General features: G+C 34.1%; 2 protein-coding genes across 2 annotated transcripts in view; one reads left to right on the top strand and one right to left on the bottom strand.

The window, feature by feature from the left end:
• LOC129740893 (neuropeptide Y receptor type 2) overlaps positions 1-20,622 on the top strand; it is a 513,355-nt gene that overhangs the window by 264,358 nt on the left and 228,375 nt on the right. The window lies entirely within an intron of this gene.
• LOC129743206 (uncharacterized) overlaps positions 730-20,622 on the bottom strand; it is a 45,168-nt gene continuing 25,275 nt past the window's right edge. Inside the window, exon 5 of the mRNA XM_055735182.1 lies at positions 730-865. Coding sequence (XP_055591157.1) covers positions 730-865 — 136 coding nt within the window. The remainder of the gene's footprint in view (positions 866-20,622) is intronic.

Below are 20,622 nucleotides of genomic sequence, written 5' to 3'. Positions count from 1 at the left end.
TTGTGCTTGCGCTGTAGCCTACATAATGGCGCATTGTTTATGAGACTATGATTCATTTTCACTCCACGCGTTGTGAAGTTTAAAGTAGAGGAGAAACAATAAATAGTAAAACCACATATTGAAAACTCGTTAAAGTTTAATTGAACAACAGATCTTACTATTAATGACACAAAGAGTGAGTACAAATATATATAATAAAGTAATGTTAGAAACTGTAGTTAGAGCATGATCGACTGAAAATCCAAATATCATATAGATATTTACGCAAAATTAATTAATTCGAAGTTTCTTGTTGACTAAAGACAAGAATGTGAAATAAGAAGAGCAACAGGTGTGCACATTACACCCTTTTTTTATTTCGTTTAACAATTAAATTTTAGCTTAACTATTTTTTCCTTTTTTTTTCTTCCGAGAGAAAGGGACATGTGCGGGGCACCATTGTGTGAGTGAGTTCAACCACGTGTTCTCTCTAAACAAGCAGCCATTAGCTCAGTCAGGACGCGGCAGTTAGACAGTCAACGCGAAGATCGGTTTAGCTATTCAGTGTTTCGCGGTGGGTGATTTCTAGAGGATATCCATATTGCACAATAACCTTTCCCTTCGGTATGTTTCATAATTGTGGTCCAGGCACAGCTTTATAGTCGGGTTTTATTTGGGTTTCATCATCCATGATAACACAACCCGATTTCTTGGTAAGAAGTTTGTCGGACGGTTTTCGAGCCCTTGGTTTTACGGATTAAGCCGGTTGGTACTCTTTTTGGCTGCTCCTGCTTCCGATGGGTCTGAAGTTCGTTTATAGTAATCCTTGATTTTATTGTCCATTGTAAGGTCAGCAGGGCCAGGTTTCCTATCGCGTTTCGGGAATCTGCGAAAGTAGAGGAAAAGTTCATATAACGCCCCATATGGCTAATACGCGCCACCCTTGTTTTGAAGAATCTGAAACATTTTAAGCCTGCAAAATATTACCAGTTTGTTTTAAATGCTGTGAGTGGTCACGGCAAGTATGAATTTTTCCTTAAAATGGTCCTGTGTCGTGATAATTTCACAATTTAGGATTTTCTTCATTCCGATCTAAATTTTAAAACACTTTTAGTAAGGTGTCACCAAGCAGAGAAAACCGAATAAGACAATATTTTCTGACACATTGATAGAGGAGAATCTAAACTATGATTTTATGCTAAAAAATCATACTGAACTCGCTAAGGTATGCTTTCTTTGGGTATGTTCTATCACGGCCCATGCGCTCGTTATAACGCGCCAATCGTAGTAGGCTGAAAATAGCATTAATTTTTCCAAATGGCAATATTTTATTAAAAATTAACAAAAAGTCTAAAACTATATTTTGAGTGTAAATTCAGCCAAAAAAAATCTGTTTTTCCTTTTATTTTTAAATTTAGATTAGACCATTTTGATTTTCTTTTCAGTTAAAGTGTCTGTAAGTATTGGTGTGTTTTCGGTCTTCGGCTACTCTCGGGTGTGTTCGGCTGCTAGGCGCGTATTGAATACACAGCGGCGCGTATTTGCAACACAGTTTTATTCTGTGGCTTTGAATATGGTTTTTAAAAATCAAGTTTTTGAAGCAACTATAGCAATTTGAGTAATAAAAAACCATAGGCATTTGTAGAAAACACTTTTCTTCAACGATTACACCCATTTTCAACACAATTTGTACGTGGCATACATGGCCTGGCTTCGACCAGACCGAACTGAACGCCATTCGAAAAAATTAAAACAGCAGATTTTGAAACTCATGTTATCCGAATGCAAAACCGAAAAAACATAAATAATTCAATGGAATGTACTGGTTGGATTATAAAGTACTGATTCTGATTGATAAATTTCACAAATTCCGTATACAGTTGAAAATATTTGCAGATTATATTTAAGTGACACGAAAAAATGCTGAAGGCGTTCAGTTCGGTCTGGTCGAATCCCGACCACATAGAAAATCAGCGATTCGCTTAGGTGGCGCATAATAGGGCATGTTCCCCTACACTGTTCTCCATACTTTCTCAACACGGTTTGAACCGCTTCGGGTTACCATTAAGCATGAATCATCCACAATCTGGACGCACTGTTTATTATACCATGGCGCTCCTAGTGGTCGAATCTGGAATTTTTTGACAGTACTTTGTTCGGAAATATTTCTTCTATCAGTGGTGAAAATTTCATTACGATTTGTTTTGTTTCAAAAAAGCTACACGTGATAGAAGCTGCGAGACGAAAATTAATTTTGGACACCCACGTCAAAAACCCGATGTGGTCTGGTTCAAAAATCGCGAAATCTGATTTTGGGAGGCTTCCTGAATAAAAATGTTACAAAGCCACTGGTCGGGGTGATGTCCCCATCAAGTTCAAATTCGGTTTTGCCAATAACTTTGCAGAAAAGTGTTTGATCTGGCTAGATATTTGGAGCTGCGGATGAAAAACCCCGGTTTTTTGTGAAAAACAAGACCATGGACTCTGAAATGTACAAGGAGGAGTGCCTGAAAAATGTTTTTTTTTTCTTACATTAGATCTCACAAAGTTTTCGCTAGATTTGGCTAGCTGCCACTAGAGCGTAGAGGTACTACAGTGGTATCGGGCCAACTGGTGAATTTTGTCGAAAGGACATCAACCCACCCAACTGCCCTCAATTCCGCCCTATCGAAAAATTTTGGGCAATTGTTAATCAGAAGATGAAGAAGAATGGTAGGATGCCCGAGCAGACTTTTATGGCAAAATTATAGCAAATTTTGCTATCACGCCCTGAGAGCCAAACTTGCTCTCATTTTGCTTGACATAAGGTGGTACACAGCAAAAATGAGAGCACAAATTTTCATACATGGTTAGCAAAGTGATGCCTAATTTTGCTAAAACTGAGAGTTCAATTACACCTCGATTTCTGAGAGCTTGGAAAGCATAATCATGCCAATTTAAGGCATCAAATAAATTTCTTTTATAGCAAAATTTGGCATCAATAAGCTTTCAAACTCAAACTTTTGAAAAACGACGTAGTACGTTCACGTATGAAAATTTGGTTCTCATTTTTTGCTGTGTATCACCATAGCCAATTAAAATGAGCGAAAATTTGATGCTTAAGGCGTGATAGCAAAAATTTCGTGATAGCGTTTTACCGTAAAAGTATACTCGGGATGGGAATCCCCAGGCAGTAAACGTTTGAAATTATACTAATCATCTAAGAACCTTTGTACAGATATCGCATGCAAATATAAGTACACGAAAGTAAACATTTTTTTTAACGTAGTCTAAAATGCTTGAATTGTCTTCACTAAGGCGCTTCTATAGTAAACCCGAGCAGACTTTTATGGCAAAATTATACCTAAGGGATGAAAATCCCGTAAAAAAAACTGAAATCAGCTGTATTGGGATGCATAATCCCCCCTGAAAAAAAAAACGCCTGTATTTATGCAATCATAAGGAGATACTCTAGCTATAATACGAGATAAATATTTAAACCTTATAAAAATCGCCTTTACTTATGCAGCGTGTATAACGTTTATCATGTCGGTTATTTTTTTTACGAATGTGGGGTTTTAATTTTATAAGCAACTTTTATAGAAGTTCACAAATCTTCTGAACTTTTAGGCAAATGACATATTCAATATCAGAACATTTTGAAGCCAAAACTTGTCTACTAAAGGTTTTTAAGTAATAACTTCGAAATATATTTTGTAAATATTGGCTCCTCTACTTATGTATTTGTTATCACTGTTATAATTACAAACCTATAGAAATTTTCACTCAATTCCAAAAGTGTTGATTTTAGTCTTTGTGAAGGCCTAAAAAATGTGTTTTCAAACTAAACCCGATTTGCGGAGCCAGGTTTTTTACTTTAAATAAAAAGGTGTTGAATTAATTCTGGAAAAAAGTTCTAGTAAAATGATTGTCCGAACTTCGAAGTATGAAAATAAAATTTAAAAAATCTAAAAAAATCGTTTGGCATTATTCATTCAAAACTAACAATTTTTTTAACTCATACCCTTTTGGCCTTGGAACCTCATTTTAAGCATATTTAACAAGCAATTTATTAAAGCCGAACATTTTAAATAAGATTGGGGAAATAAGGACTTAATAAGCACTCGGAGCGGATTAGGCATTCGTCTTCACAACGAATGTAGCTATTGTTAAAATAAAAAGAATGAAGCACAATTTTCTGTGTTCCAAATTGTCACTTTTTTCAATCGAAAAGTTACCTCTCTTTCGATCCCACAAAATATTAAAAAAAAATCCACTAGCTATGATTTACTGTTTCAATTTCTAGTCGCATCCGAAATGGACTTTTTTAGTGATTTAAAAAGGTCACTATAAGAAACTCACATAATCATAATACCTTCTTAGTGTTCTCGTTTTGCTCCTTTTTACCATACTGCTAGTTGGCGTTATTTTAAAAATTCTGCTGTTTGTTTACCTTAAAATTGAAGCTCAAATTGTTTTCCTTCACCGTTCTTGGGGAAAAATCTTCCTTTTGAGATCCTGTTGCATGTGCTGGAACAGAAGTCACTCCTCTTTTTAAGGTCGGTTTCCACTTGACAAACGTCTAGCTCGGTCAATTTTTTTCCGGTCATCCCCAAAAGAGCTTGTTCAATGCGTACCACGATGTCTCTTTCCGGAAAATTCGAAGCAATCTATTTTGTTCTCCAGATTGCAGAGCATTGTAAGAACAATAATCCAAACAAGCACTCCGTAATGAACTTCAATGCCTGCAATTTTTGTAAAAGTAAAAATAACATTGACTTTAAATAGTTATTGAAAGACAAAATAGAAAAGTTACTTGCTATAACCAAACCTTCAGATACGACGCACATGATTGAAGTACATTCCCATGGACTTTTCAGCGGTTCCGATTGTATCGTTACAACAGGTCACATTTTCTTGCTTGCACAATCGACCGAAGCTGAGTACCACATTAGCCAGAACTCGAAAGTCCACTGCCTGCCGATGTTGCCACAGATCTGTTTACGGAAACTCTTCCCAACACATTCCGTTACTAGTCCGGAAAGATGTTTCATGATGCTTGAGTTGGTTGGTAGGTTTATTTGCAAACGGGAAACATTCACAGGCCAGTCGGAAACCAAAGCCATTGTTTTTCACGCAATAATTGGCACAAAACAGATAGATTCAGGGTAAAAAATGATCAAAACAAACGTTCGGAACGATTTCTGCGACATACACATAATTTGTTTACGTTGTTACACTCACAAACAAATATACTCAAATTGGGAAATTTAACTTCTCAATGCTAGCTGAGTACCCAATTTGGGAAATATGTTCGGATGCTCAAATTTTTGATAAAATTGTTAAACGTACATGTTGAAAGTATCATGTACACAAGGTTAACGTGTACTCGGAATTTTGATTTCTTTTTCTTCTGACCAAATTTCGTGTGCATCCTGGAAAATGAAAAACTGCGTTCTTCATTTTTCTTTACAACAAAGAATCTGATACACAGAACATGCATTGTAGATACTTCTACGGCCAGGCCAACTATATGATGAAAATGCAAAATATACATGCAGGAACAAGGGATGGAAGAAGCGTGGAGATCCCTGCAAAACGCTTCATAATTCAAAATTGTAAAACAACCAATTTAAAAATAAATTTTTAAAACAACTGTTTGTTACTGGAGAAAAATATTTGAATATGAATCTCATAAATTTTTTACCTGGAATTTTGTTTTCACCAATAATTCAACAATGTGACCATTCCAATCTTGTTTTCCATTTTCCCTTTAAATGAATTACTTATGATTACTAAGGCCAATGACAGAGTGTGCGCGAACCGATGCGTATTGGTGAACGCGGTCAATTCGAGCCGCGTTCTCGTTCACATTTTTTCGCGCACACTATGTCATCGATCTAAGGCGCGGTTAGTAAAAAAAATTATAAAAATAATTGGACTCCTCAGTTATGCCTAATTTTGCTATCAATAATATTTCATGCCAAATTATGCTTGCTGTTTGCTGTTGATACTTAAATTTGGTCTTAGTTTGCTGTCAAATCGAAATTTTCGATGCCTTAATTATGCCTAATTTTGCTGTCGCAGAAAAATCAACAGCAAATTGTGCTCACAGCTTGCTGTTAACAGCACATTTTGGTATCAGTTTGCTATCGATTTGGGCATCAAAGTCTGCTCGGGATGACTCGGGATGCAACAGAGATGAAGAGATTGTGGTACAAAATGGCCGCTGAGGTCAGTGAATAGGGTGTCCAAACTATGATGAGTGGTACTCGACGAAAAGTTCGAAATTTCATCAAAACAACATCGGAATACTTTTTTTTTCTTATTTTTCCATTGAAGTGCAATAAAAACCGTACATTTTGATTAAAAAACATTTTTATTTCGTTTACATAGCTCCGAGATAGACCCTTTTTAATGCGTCCAGATTTTGCGATATCCATGCTTTAAGTTCGACAGCCGAACTCAAATTTATCCTTTTTGTTCGAGGGTTGTTTATTTTCAGGGAATTAAAGGATTGTTGAAATTTTTTGTACCCGGATGTTGCTGTTCCGGTTCATTGCATTGCAATTACAGAGCGGTGGAAAATTTTGACACTTCCGGTCAAAGAAAACTTTCGGATGGTACTTCTCCCTGGAAGTAAATAACATCCGAAAGTTTCCGGACATTCCAAGCGGCTTACCATATGATGACAATGACTGACAGAATTTTACGCTGACACGGTGGACAATCCATTATGAAGTTCCTTCATAGTCTTCCGGTTATTGTTCCGGAACGACAAAATTTTGCGTCGTGTTCGTTGGTTGCTGTTCCGGTTCGAACTGAACTCGCTAAGAATTTTCAGTCCAACAAAGAGAGTTCAATTTTTAGTTCATAAGGTTGAACTCAGCTTTGCTCTCTCGCCAAAGGAAAAAAAGGGATCAATATTGAGTTCGCAGATCGAACTCCGTTATGAACCATCGCAAGGAGGAAAAAAGGTACTAAACTTTAAGTTCATAGAATCGAACTATGTTTTGAACCTCGGTCATACTTAATTTTGAGCTAAAATAAAGGAGCGTGAGGGCAACCAGCAAGGATTATTTAGATAAGGTAGTGTCGAAAGCCATATTGGATTTTTTTGTGACGTCACAAAAACGATTGTATCGAAAATTTATACGAGGATGGCAGAAATATTAAAGAAAAACATGTTCTCTTAAATTTCCCAACAATCAAAATAAATTGTTGGGGAATTTAAGAGATCATGAACTTAACATATTACGGACCAAATACGAGATATCTCGTTTTTTTGCTTGCCAACAGTGTGCTACACTTCGGAGTGTAATTCGAATGAACTGAATTTGAATGTTAAGCATTATTCAACAAAATTTAACAAAACATTTGCCGTTACTTAAAAATGCTAAATTTGTAAAATTTACTCCCGGGGTATCTCAGATATAGAATGCCGAGTTTTAGTGTTTCTCATCATAGATTTTTCCGCGTCCTTGATGTGTTTAATTGCTTGTCGATTAAATTTCCAGATTTCAATTTTCCAAGCAAAATTAATTTATAAACACAATTCAGCTGAAAATCATCCGCAGGATTTTCATTGTGGGATTGATTCGATTATGAAAAATATTTGCTTTTAACATCTTCACCTTAAAAATCTGCACAAAGTTCTGAAGAATGAGGTTTCATTATTAGATTCATAATGTTTGAATTATGCTTTTTAATGGTACATACTAGGGCAAGCGAAAAAACAATAATAACTAATATTGCGGTCAGGGTCGTAGGAAGAACTGCCTCATGGTGGAGGGGGGGGAGGGTTTGGTGACAATATTTTTCCTACAACATATTTGCTTGAAAAATGCATACATAGAGAATAGTTAAAAAAAAGTAATACTAAGAGGCTTAAGTTCTTTTAAATTGATAGTTAAATAAACATTTAAGATCATTACTTCGAAAATAAGTCCTAAAAGTGTTTAGTTTTTTTTAAGCTTTAAAAAGTAAAAGGCTTCATTTGGAAGAAAAACTTGTTTGGGGTTCAAATCAACAAATTAATTGTAATAAATGTTTTATCTCATCTACACGCCCTTAACTTCATCGTGCTCGTGAATCGATTTTTATAAATTGTACGGCTTGTGTCCCATTTAAAGTTGATTTTGTAAGGGGAACCCCCTTCCATAAATAGAGAGATTCTCAAAACTATTATACAAACCATCTCTGACCCGAAAAACCCTCAGATACCAAATTTCACTTCATCCATTATGAAATCCAATAAAGAAATAAAATCAAAATTTGGATTTTTCAAAGAACACAATTTTGAAAATGAGTTTAGATCTTATTTTATGAGAGTGGATTCCACATGTATTGAGTGAATTTTGTTTTGGGAAATTTTGAATTTTAATTCCGGATTTGAATTCTGCATTTTGAATCTGAAAAAAAGTTTTGAATTCCTCATTTAAAATCGATTTCTGAATCTTAATTCCAAAGAAAAAAATTAAATAATTTTAAACAGAATAAATAATATCCTCAACCAGAAATCTCTTATTTGGATTCTGAACCTTTGATTTTATATATTAATTTTAATTTCAATTATTTATTCGTGATTCAACAAGTGAATCTGAATGAAAATTAAGAATGATGAAACTCTGATATTTCCATTCTGAATCGTCATTATGGAACTTTTTAAAGTTTCAATTCTACATAATAACAACGAGTAAAAATTTAAAAAGGGTTTGTTATTCTAAACATTTTTTTTTTAAATATTTCGGAATGATTGGTTTCGAACATGAAAAAATATTCTAATTTTAGTTTTAAATGCAAAACGAAGATTCGAATCAGGATTTTGTCCCAATGATGAACACAACTCGGTCACAGGCAACAAATTGGAATAAAAAAAATTTGATCAAGAACATCGGTAATCATTCAAAATCAAGCTCACCAGATATTTATCCGCACTTATCCGGGTAAGGCAAATCCGGACTATATTATCATAAAACTTCGCAAAATCCGGGCTTTCGATTTTTAAAGTTTACCACCCAAAATCTGGGCAAAATCCAGGAAAATTAAGGAATTCTTTATTTATTTATTTATTAATTATTAATATTTTAAATCAAGAAAAAAAAAGTCGAAAAGTAGTTTTGCTTCATCGAAACGCATAAACCAGTTTATTTGGATGAACTTAGCTAAAAAAATTCTTTTGGACGCAAAATACATAATTGTTATCACGCAATTTAAAACAGTAAGTAAAAACATTCGGGCCTGATTGCCACTTTAGTCCGTCTAATCTAATTGAAAATTTGATATAAGAGACTTAGGATTGTACCGAAAATTTATACACCAACTTTTGATAGCGTTTTTTGAGTACAGTCTTCAAATATCTATAAACAAGTTAGAAAATTTTCAAAAATCCGTAGTAAAATTGTGGACCTGGAATAAGATTTCGTGGTTTTTGCCTAAGTTCTGAGTCGAGATTGTTACTCTTGATTCACTTTAGTCGTTCATCAAAAATTGATAATGAATGTAAAATTTTAAGTTTAGAGAAGATAATATTGCTTGATTTTTTTGGACCCTCATATGAGGGGTTTAACCCCTAAACCCCCACCCCCCCTCCCGTTCCTACGGCCTACGGTTAATATTGCGGTTTTTTAATGCCAAATTTTATTTTAAAACCATTAATTTGGTTCAAGTTTGCATCAAGACTATTTGATCGGGAAATCTGAGGATTTTAATCTCTTACTGTTATTTAATTAATTAATTAATGTTTAATTTGTTTTCATCAAAGGTTAAAATCTTTGAATTTAAGTTTAGAATAACTTTCTTTTTTGAGAAAAGGAAGACTCCCTCAAAAAAAGTTTATTTTATGCCCAAATCAACTAAGTTTGCTCTACCAGACTCTTAAACAAGATCAAAGATTATAACCATCGATGAAAGCGAATTTAGCTCACCTTTAAGGTTTAGGACCAATTTTATAAAGTTACGATTTATTACAAAAACCTTAAATGTCGAAATATTTAAAAATAAATAATCATTAAGTTACAAACATATTTTTTTCCATTTTTTTATATTCTTGAATTGTTGGGCAAAAACCATAAGAAAAAATCAGTCAGTGGATCAGTGGATCAGTATTTTGAATGTTTTTTGGACAGTTTCGTTCTCATCTTTTGCAATGGAGACTGAAATTTGTATTAAAGGTGGCTCCAGAGATGCCAGCTTACTTCATCATCGACCAACAACCCGGTTGAAATGAGACGCAAACTTGCCCATGTCCATTGAACAAGAAGTTGGCGTGTGGGTGGACAGATGAATTTGAAACATCCGACATTCCGAAACGAAACGAGACGTGTTCTAGGTTATGTTGGAACTGGAACTTACAGCAGAACAGCAACGAAAGCCATACAACACTGTCGGTAACTGCAGATGAAGAGCACTTTGTTGTTTTCCAGCCAGCCATTTCCGTATCTTGATGAGTTCTGTTGGCTTGTATTGAATAACCTGGCTGCTCTCATCAATAACCATCGAAATGGCTGCCCGGGTTTTCAAATTTCTCCAAATGGGAAGCGAGAAAAAGGAAACGGAAGCACTATCGAATGGACATGTTGTTAGAGGGAATTATTTTTCACGGTTCATCTGGTTTTCATATTAAATAACCGAGCTATCTATCGTAACACATTCTGAACCAGGTGAAATGATTTGATTAGGTAGTGAGGATGAAAGGGAATTCTAATTAGCTGGAAATCTGCTAGCTCGATGAGTAATGTCAGTTTTCGATAACATAAATATTTGATCAAATTATGAAACTGGGCATGATTTTATTAGTTTTTCATATCGACAAAATATTCGAAGTGTAAATAATTTTTTCTATGGAAAAACCTTATAAATAAACAGTCATAAAAGTCACTTAAAAGCCAAAAAAAAAACAAACGTTTCTATTTTGGTTCTAATTTCATAGGAATGAAAATTCATTTACTTTACCATCAATTCCCAAAGCAATTTTCAAGTACTTTCTCGTTTGTTGTCCCAAAATTCCCAACCCATCTTAAAAAATTCAGAATTGAAGCAAACATTCAATAGGGTCATACCGCACAAAGTCTCAAATTAGACGAACCGAACCCGAAAAGAAAAGACTAAAATTGCAATCTGATCATCCCTGAGGGAGGAGAAAACATAAAAAACTTTCGTCAAATCAATCAGGACAGAGCTTTCATCGGAGCCATCATACTGTGGGAATTTGTACCTAGTTGGTTTCGGTCGATTTTTCGGGAAAGAGAAAGTTTTTGCTCCGACGATGTGGAGTCAACCTCCTAATGATATTAAATTGTGTGTCTCTGTTCGATTCTGAATTTTTGATCCCGAGAGAATCGATCTACCTCCAGGTTCAATGTTTTGACAATGGATAAGCTATTTCGAAGCAATCAAGATAAAAATCAATTGTGGGAGGGTGTAGAACAAACTTTGGAACGGATTGATTTAAGATGACAATGGTGCAAGTAGTTGGTTTTAAATGAAGTTCAAGAGAATTTGTATAGCTTTTATTCAAACTACTTTGAGATATTATGAAAGCTGGTCAATTGTAATCGAGGAACTAACTGAAAGTTGGTATTCGAATTTAAGGCTTAAGTGGTTAAACTGAAAAACCAAAATTCAGATTTTCGACCGATCAGGAATCATCCTGCAAAGAGCCCAAATAGTGATGAATAACAGCAATAATAATTGATGTAAATAAATACATTAAATATTAAAAATAAACCTGTTCAATGTGAATAAATAAATCTTTTGGTTTTTACCTCCAGCTAACTATTATGAGGAGAGCTGCATGGAATTCTTAAGATGTTTAACTATGAGGATAGGGGATTTTTTTTTCGGGATCCTTTGCCGTGGTGCCCCAATTTCAGAATAACCACATAACTTTTGAATCCTTTCTCTATTTTTGGAAATTTTCTGCGCTCGTTGTGAAGTACTTAAACCATTTTTTTAAGAACAAATAAACAGACGAGTGGCTGCGGCGCATCAACTGCAGAATTTTGTAAACCACATCCTATCGAATAGTGGTTTTAAACAGAAACGGCAGTAATAGGCTCTGTTCTTCAGAGCTTCATTTTAATCATAGGAAATGTTAATCGGGCGGGAAGGCACCAAGCTCTTTAATGAAAATGAAAATATTTAGGAAGCGGTTGGCCATCATTTTAGAAAATCTCGTACCTCCAGATGCATTCTTTCGACTTTCTGGAACAGTATATCCGAAACAGAAGATCAGAACGATAAACCATGTTCCAATCTCCAGCCTGTTTCTAGCACGATCGATTTCTACTTCCGACCGCTGTAAAGGCCGATTGAGGGAAACATCCGAATGCAGCAACTGTATCGACAAATCCCTGAAATCATAGTAAAGGTCAAACAATGAAGAAAAATCACAAAAATACATAGTACCTTTCGTAAGATATTTATGATGGTTTCAAAACAAAAATTAGTTATTTTAAAGGTGTAATCGCAACACATTATATGAATAGCTAATCTTTTCCGTGTAACAATCGACGAAGAGAGAATTCGTACACTCAAAAGAAAAGCATATTAAAATTACTAAATCCGTGGTTAAAATGAACAAAACGCAACAATATTTTTGAGTCAATAATGTTTTGTTCGTAAAAATACTACGTGCCTGGTAATTTTACTATGTGTTATTTTCCACTACGTTCATATTAAAATTGTCAATGAAATCAAGAATTCTCCTACATTGTGCAATAGTAAAATTAAAATGTTCAATTTTAAAGATAGAATGTGTTATGATAAAAACAAGCATAGTTTGCATTATCGAAATAGTAAAATTACCATGCAGCATGGTATGAATATCCCGTAGCATAATCAATTACACTAATGTTTGTGATATTTTGAGCTCGTTACTTCTCTTTGTGTGAATCAGAGTACGCGCACCGAATCACCGAATAATTGGAATATTCTGAAAACAAATTTATAAAAATTAATTATTGTGCATATTGATCAGGGTCGGATTAAGCCATCGGGGGGCCCGGGGCAATTTTTCTCGGGGGGCCCTTATAATTCGATTTTCTTTTTCAAATGCTACCCAGAAAATCAAAAACCTTTCAAACGTGTAAAAAAACTGGAGATGAGTGCAGTATACTATCTTTAAATAGCCATGTTATCTGAATAGAACATAGTTTCTGGTACCTTCAAATAAAAATTGGTAATCAATCATGTGCAAACATTGGGGAAGAGTTTAGAAATTTCTCAGAAATGAAAACTCTGATTTAAGCTGCAAAATGCAAAATTTAATTCTCATTTTTTTTTTAAAACCTTTTCATCAACTAAAATTCTCTAATTTAAAAAAAAAAAAATGACCGAATAGATATTATAAATGATTTTCATAACATCATTGATCGTTTGGTGTGTGCTTATTCGAGAAATATTTACCTAGTGACAATTAGGAAGCATTATGAAGATTTAAAACAAAGAAAACAAAATTAAAAAAAAATAAACAAAATAATTATAAATAATTTCCATAGAGATACAGATATAGGAGTTTAAGAATTCAAAACTTCAAATCACGCTATATTCAGAACCAAAATTCAGTGTTTCAAATCTAAATCATGATTTCAAATCAAGTTTTGAGAACCAAATTTGAATTAAATTAAAAAAAATGAAAGATACAAAGTTACAATCAGAGCAAAAGCAGAAATTGCACCAAATGTTAATTTCAATTCTTTGCCTTTGAAACAAAAACAAATCTTTTCCTGAGATGTTGATGTTTTCTCATCAGATAAAATTTTTTTATCACATTGTTATTCTAAATGTGACGAAAGTTCGATGCCTTCAAAGCCAAAGGGGTACAAGTGCAAAAATGATCGGTGAAAAAAAATTGAGAATAAAGATTGAATGTTTAAAACAAAGTTATCATTGAAACAATCAGATAAGGAATTCAAATGAGTTTAGTACCTTAAACAAAGATCCTGGATATTCAAAATTCAGAAAAATGATGAAACTGCACTTCAGTAACTGAATAAACAACACAAGACTTGAAAATCCCAATGAATTAAATCTGAAAAAAAAGATAAGCTAAAGATTATAGAAAAATTCATATTAAGAAAATCAACTATCAGATTATGATAAGTTGAGAATGATCATTTGGAAAATGATATACTGAATTCACGATATTGACTTCAGTCAATGATAAAAATTTGGTTGAATCAGTTGAAAATGTAGTCTAAGACAGAAACTAGGATGGAAATTCAATAAAGAAACCTTGTACTGTCGATTGGTCCAATCAAAGCAACTACAGTTTTTTTTTAAATATTTTACTTTCAATAATAGGGAGGGAAAAAGGTTTATAATTTATAAACCAATGAAAATTTCAATAATAATGATTGAAAGGTGGAAAATTATTATAATACGCGGTATTAACCCGGATACTGCCCGGGTAAAATCCTGAAATGTTTATCATAAACCGAAATTAGCTGCTATTTTGGTGCAGTAAACCATAACTTGGAAACGAAACGTAAATAACAACAAACATTATTGTTGGGCAAGACGTTTGAATGTAATGAAAAAGATGAGATGTTTTTTCTTTATTTTACCTGTTCTGAACAGAATATCGTAACTGATATGTTTCGATAAAAATTGAAAATTTGAGGAGTATTGCCTCATATTTTTTCTTAATTTTTTTTCGAATTCGTGTTTGTCCAGAAGATTTTGATATTCTCAGCTCGCAAAATGTGGGAGAGCTCCTTCACTGCTTACTCTAGGGGCCCGTAGTAGTATGATTAAAGTAATGTTCAAACTTTTTTTCCCTCGGGGGGCCCCCTAAGCCGGGGGGCCCGGGGCAATAGCCCCTTTTGCCCCCCCTTTAATCCGGCCTTGATTTTGATATTAATGATTTCAACTCATGCTTAAACCGGTGAATCTCGTAATTTTTTCTATAAAAATACTAAATCGTGGTAGAATATATTAGATCGTGGACAAAGTAAAATTGTCATGATCCTGTGTTTGAAAAACCTATGCAAATTTTTTCCTTGTAGTGTTCACTGGAACTGTTGTCAGTTGATCAGATTGGAATGTTGTGACGGATGGGTAATCCAAGCATATATCAATCGCTTTTCTAACCAGACCGTTATACATGACTTGACAAAAAAGAAGAAGCTTAGTTATTTTAGAAATGGGACAGTTACGAATAGGTGTATCTCAAAAACCATTCGTTTGATCTAAATACTTTCGATGAAGGAAATGAATAGTGATAATTCATGAAAAAAATTGAAAAAAAAATTTATTGGTTTTTGTAAAATAAACTTGTTCTTTATGCTTGGTACCTCCCATCAGCAGGCGCACACTTTTTTCAGTCATGATATTGATCTGTTTTTCAAACTTATACTTCGTCTAATCTGTATTTTAGGTGGCTACATCCTCGTCCTTCAATTTCTGCTACTTTTCTGTCCAATACTTTTTTTTAGCTTAGCTTAGCTTAGCTTAATTGACTACTCACATCCACCTTGAATCATTGAACCCGAAATGTATTATAATATTTTTGTATACAGAATTTCTACATTATTATTTATTTCCACTTTCAATTCAATTAAATTAAACAGCAAATCATAAAAAAATCGTTATTTCAAATTTATCAACACATTTCAGATTCCACGAGCGCTGGCGTGGCTCAGTAGAACATGTTCTACATCGCCAATGGTTGCTACTCCGTGATTGACCGAGGCCACCAATTTTGTCCAGAGGTCAAAAGAATGGTGTCTGGGATTGACTGCACATTCACAATGAACAAAACTGATGCTCTCTCTTTACACATCAATAACGGCGCCGGCCAAGTCCTAGTAGTCAATAGATAGATTTGGAAAAGAGAGAAAGGGATAAAATATCAATATTGCGCTTTAGGACCGAGGTTACCTCTGCATCCTTGCAAAAAAAAAATTCAGGTTGGAGGTTTGGGTGAAATGATTAGGAAACACTTTTGACGAGTGTCAATTTTGTAATACCTATCCTACATTTTTTACATTTTTTCTGTGAAAGACCATACATACACATTTCAATAAAAAATCGTTTCAATTCCTTTTTCTATATAATATAGTCATGAAAAAAGAGATACAAATTGCTAGTCGGTTTGATGGTAATTAAGTAAATAATCAATTTCAAGTTGAATTGTTTAAACTAGTTTGTTTGATGCCATATTTAAGAAATTATTATGAACTGCCTAATACAATTATATTTTTGATATACAAATGATGTGTTTTTCTGATTTATCTATTATGAATGATTAGTTGTCTCCGTGAGATGGCATAATTTATGATAAAAATTATTAGAGATGCCATGAGTTTCTGATCATTATAATTCTGCTTAACATCCTAACCTAACTTGATTTCATGATGTTTGAGCTCTCAATGCAATTCATGTTAGATAATTGAGTAGTAAAAATATGTTATCAGTATCAAATGAAAAAAAAACTAATATTTACGTTAACAGAGCAACTTATTTGAAAGATTTGATTCTCTGTTAACTCGTTTTCTTTTTGGTACAGTCACGATTTTGTGGTATGATTTTGAACATAATGCTGCTCACTTGCCCACATAACTTGCCCTCTAATATAATTTAACATATTTGAGATTTGATAATGAATAAGACAAAAATAATACTCATCTTAAGGATGATCCCATCTTCAAGCTTTTGGCTCTCGGCATGGATCAGCTTTGATGAAAGTCATTCTTCAACCACCAGACACTTTTAGCCATTCGAGAAAGCGAGACGGAACTGTTAACACAACCGACATTTTCGATTCTGGACATCGATCGAACATCCTTTTTCCTTGAAACAGATTCACAGGTATTCAAATTTTTTCTTCAATTGAAAAACAAAATTCAGCTCCCAGATAAACTACTGTCAGCTTCGGGCACAGCCTACCAAGTCTTTTCTGTCCTATACTTTTTTTTTTTAAAGAAACTGTTGGCAGTTTAGTGGATAGAACTGTTTTAAAATTAACAAAACTTGATTATTTTTGAGCCACTTTAAAGCGTTTTTAATGGAATTTCTGCTTGCCACATCTGATAATTACAAAGTAAAACCATCATTTTAGGCTTTTAAAAACAGCGGAAACCAAAGTTTTCGTTTAGAAAAGACAAAAAATTAAAAAAAATTCAAGAAAAATTTTGAAACCCTTTCTCAGATGTCTAAAGTAATTCCGGTCTACGACAAAGTTGGTCATGGATCCCCAGATTCAGAACATAATAATGATCCTCGGCCTATTTCAAAAGCTATCTCTTGAATTTCAAAAACAAAAGCTCAAAGAATAAAACGTTTAACATTTTCAGCTTAACGCATCTAAATAAAAACAGTCAGAAAAAAACTGACTTTCAATTCCGGAATAAAAGTTTAAACAGTGGTTATTATTTTGCTATTCTGTTAGAATTATTATGAAATTGTCTGAGGGTTGGATAGTGATAAGGACATTCCAGGTGATTCCAGCACCTAGTTATAAAATTTAAAAATAAAAATTAAAGAATTTTCTGGTGATGTAGTGTTATCGTTATTCCGTCTGCAATCTAAGGGCAAGTTTTGATATTTTGAGAATTTTACCATACAAAAATGTTTTCAAGGTTTTGGGCGTTGAATTTTTTTACAGCACTGTTTTTATTTAAGCCGTATGTGATAGAAATATTGCTATTTTTGCATCACAGCATGCGGAATAACAAAACGTGTTGTTTAAAAACTTGAAGGCCACAGATCTTGAAAATTTTTTTACATGGCAAAATTTTCAAAATGTGCTAAAAGTGACAAAATTTCTACCACTTTTTCTCAACACCAGGGAAATTTGCTCTAAGAAGAGCACATTTTACTTTCACCAACTGGTGTCTAGAAAAATCCTATTCGGTGCAGATTTTTTGTCGGTGAAAATATTTTTTTTAGTACCTAAGAGTAAGGATTTGAATGTAGCAGCCAGATCCCTGCAACGTTACACGATTTGTCTATGTATCGTGTGACCAACATCTTTTAAATATGTGCTCGTGAATCTCGTTTTTAAGCTTTTTTTCCTCAGATTTAAGCTTTTTTTGCCTTGAGAGCATAGGAGACGAAAGCTTAAATCTGAGGAAAAAAGCTTAAATCTGTCAAAACGAGGGGAAAAAAGGGGAAATCTGAGAGATGTGCTCCACACGGTTTGAATAACATTGCCGGGAAGTGGTAGCAGCCCTGACAGCGAGAAAAAAATTGTTGCTATTTTTGTACGTTGTGTGGTGAGAGTCTAAATTTTTTTTTTCTCCGTTTACACTGAGGTTATGACTTTAACACTAGGGCGCTCTGGACTAGAATTCTTTCTCTCTCACTCAGATGCGATAGCTCTCACACTTGCCATCCTAGCTTACCGCTCGTGTAAACTCAGATAACGAGTGGAGCGAGATCAGCGACAGAGGATTGCACTCAGAAGCCGAACTGAAAACAGAGTTGTTTTCTCCCAGCTCTCGGTTGTTTTGGAGGAGCTGACCAATTAGACTGAGTCGATTTGGGGTCATTTTCGAATTTCTCAAACCCTGGGGTCTCAAAAGCTTCGTTTTGGTCCAAAACTCATCCATGATTTTTTGCAGAATTTTTAAGTAACGTTTACATGAGTAAATTTGGACTTTTAGGTTTGTATGGGAAAATTTAATATTTTGTACTGAAAAATCAACATCATTTTTGTTTCTTCTGTGGAACCGAGCCAGCTGGTGGTTTTTGTGCCAATTTATAAAATTCCTAAAGGAAATTTTCCACTTAACAACTTTGTCGAAGACCGTAAATTCGCATCTTATTAGACAAAAAAGTTATTAGCTGTTCAACAGAGGCATGTCTTTTGGCATTGATAAACAATAAATTCAATAGACACCACTGTTGTGTGCCTTGCGAGGTATTGCATGACTACTTTTCATGCAATACTTCGCGGGGCACAAGCAGTGGTGTCAATTGAATTTATTGTTTATCAATGCCAAAAAACATGCCTCTGTTGAATAGCTAATAACTTTTTGGTCTTATAAGATACGGATTTACGGTCTTCGACAAAGTTGTTCAGCGGAAAAATATTCAATTTTCCCATACAAACCTAAAAGTCCAAATTTACTCATGTAAACGTTACTTAAAAATTCTGCAGAAAATCATGGATGAGTTTTGGACCGAAACGAAGCTTTTGAGATCCCAGGGTTTGAGAAATTCGAAAATGACCGCAAATCGACTCAGTCTACTGACCAACCAGACGTGTATGTGTGTGTGACTGTACTTTAGTTCTTCGAGCTTTGGGCTCTCTTTATCCGACAGCATGGCTGAGTATTCAGAAGGTCGACAGGTCCTCGATGTAGAGCAAAAACATATTTAACACGTTTGTCGCCACGCTCATTTAGTTTTACTAGCCGGGCCAAAAGAAATTTTCAGAGAGAAAAAGCGAACAGGGAGAACTCCCATATTTGAAACGTTTGGCGAAGCTGAGCGGTAAACTTAAGTATGAGAGCGTTACACGCTTTTTGAAGTGACGGGGCCCCCCAGGAAATACACCCGTCACCCGAATATGGGTGCCGTGACGACGAACGTGTTAAAAATGTATGACTTACCAATCGAAAACGCTTACTGAAGAAGATAGTAAGTGGCTATCGAAATACCGGCATCTGAACTATGCTTATACCGTGGTTGAGTTCAAGGGAATCTTTCGATTCAGCTTTGATTCATTTCATTAAAAATATTAATCACTTTAAAATGAAAATGACAATAAACAATGGCTGCAGAAAAAAAGAGAAGGGAACATTTTATTTTCAAAGCTGCTCCGCAAATTGTAGAATTTTTTTTTTGTCTTTATTAGAGAGACTTTCAGTTTTTGGCTGGTTCGTCTCTAGGGAAAAGGATTTTTTTTACAATTCCTTAACTAATAAGATTCTTTCAGGAAACACAACATTTTTTCTTCTTCTACTCCATCGTTCAATTGTGGAAATTGAGTTGTTTGTTAAAATAAACATTCCTTATGATTTTTAATTAGAAGGCTTTCAAAAATATTTTTTTTACTTATTATTAATTCCAGGGGAAAACGCAGCTCTTCCCCTAGAGGTTGCTTAAGAACCTGACGTTTTCAAAGATTGGAAACAAAATTGTCATGAGAGACATGCAATTCAAACGAGTTTTAGAAAAAAAAGTTTTTATTCGTTTTAATTAGGCCGGAACAAATTTCAAATCGGAGTTGAAGCATCGCGAGGGGGGGGGGACATTAAAAAATAATGCGAAAAACAAATAAATTGGAATAAATTGCACGAAAGCTAATTTGCAACAAAATTGCATACTACATCATTGCACAAAACCTATAAATCGAGTAATTTTTAAACGAAAAATTCAATAACATTAAAAATCCAAAAAGGTGAAATAACTTCCAACTTCCAAAATTTGCTTTTTCGTCTTGTAATCTTTCGGATACTTGATTTTTTTGTCGAAATTTACATAAAATATTTCAAAATTTATTTATTTTCCCCATCGGGTTTTTGGAAATTTTAAAGGGGGGGGGGGGTGACAAAAGAAGAAATTGATATTTGTTCCAGCCTTATTACAATTCAGTTAAAACTATTACGGAGTAAAACATTCGTTGAAGTTTTTTAGTTGCGTTGTAAAAAAAATAAAAATTCATTCATTCTAAATAATTTGAAGCATTTAGCAGATTTGCTTGAAAAATTGATT

Source organism: Uranotaenia lowii, chromosome 2 (assembly GCF_029784155.1).
Source record: "Uranotaenia lowii strain MFRU-FL chromosome 2, ASM2978415v1, whole genome shotgun sequence".
In the NCBI taxonomy this organism is placed as follows: domain Eukaryota; kingdom Metazoa; phylum Arthropoda; class Insecta; order Diptera; family Culicidae; genus Uranotaenia; species Uranotaenia lowii.
Note: the sequence above shows the minus strand (reverse complement) of the source record. Positions and strands in the feature narration are given on the sequence as shown.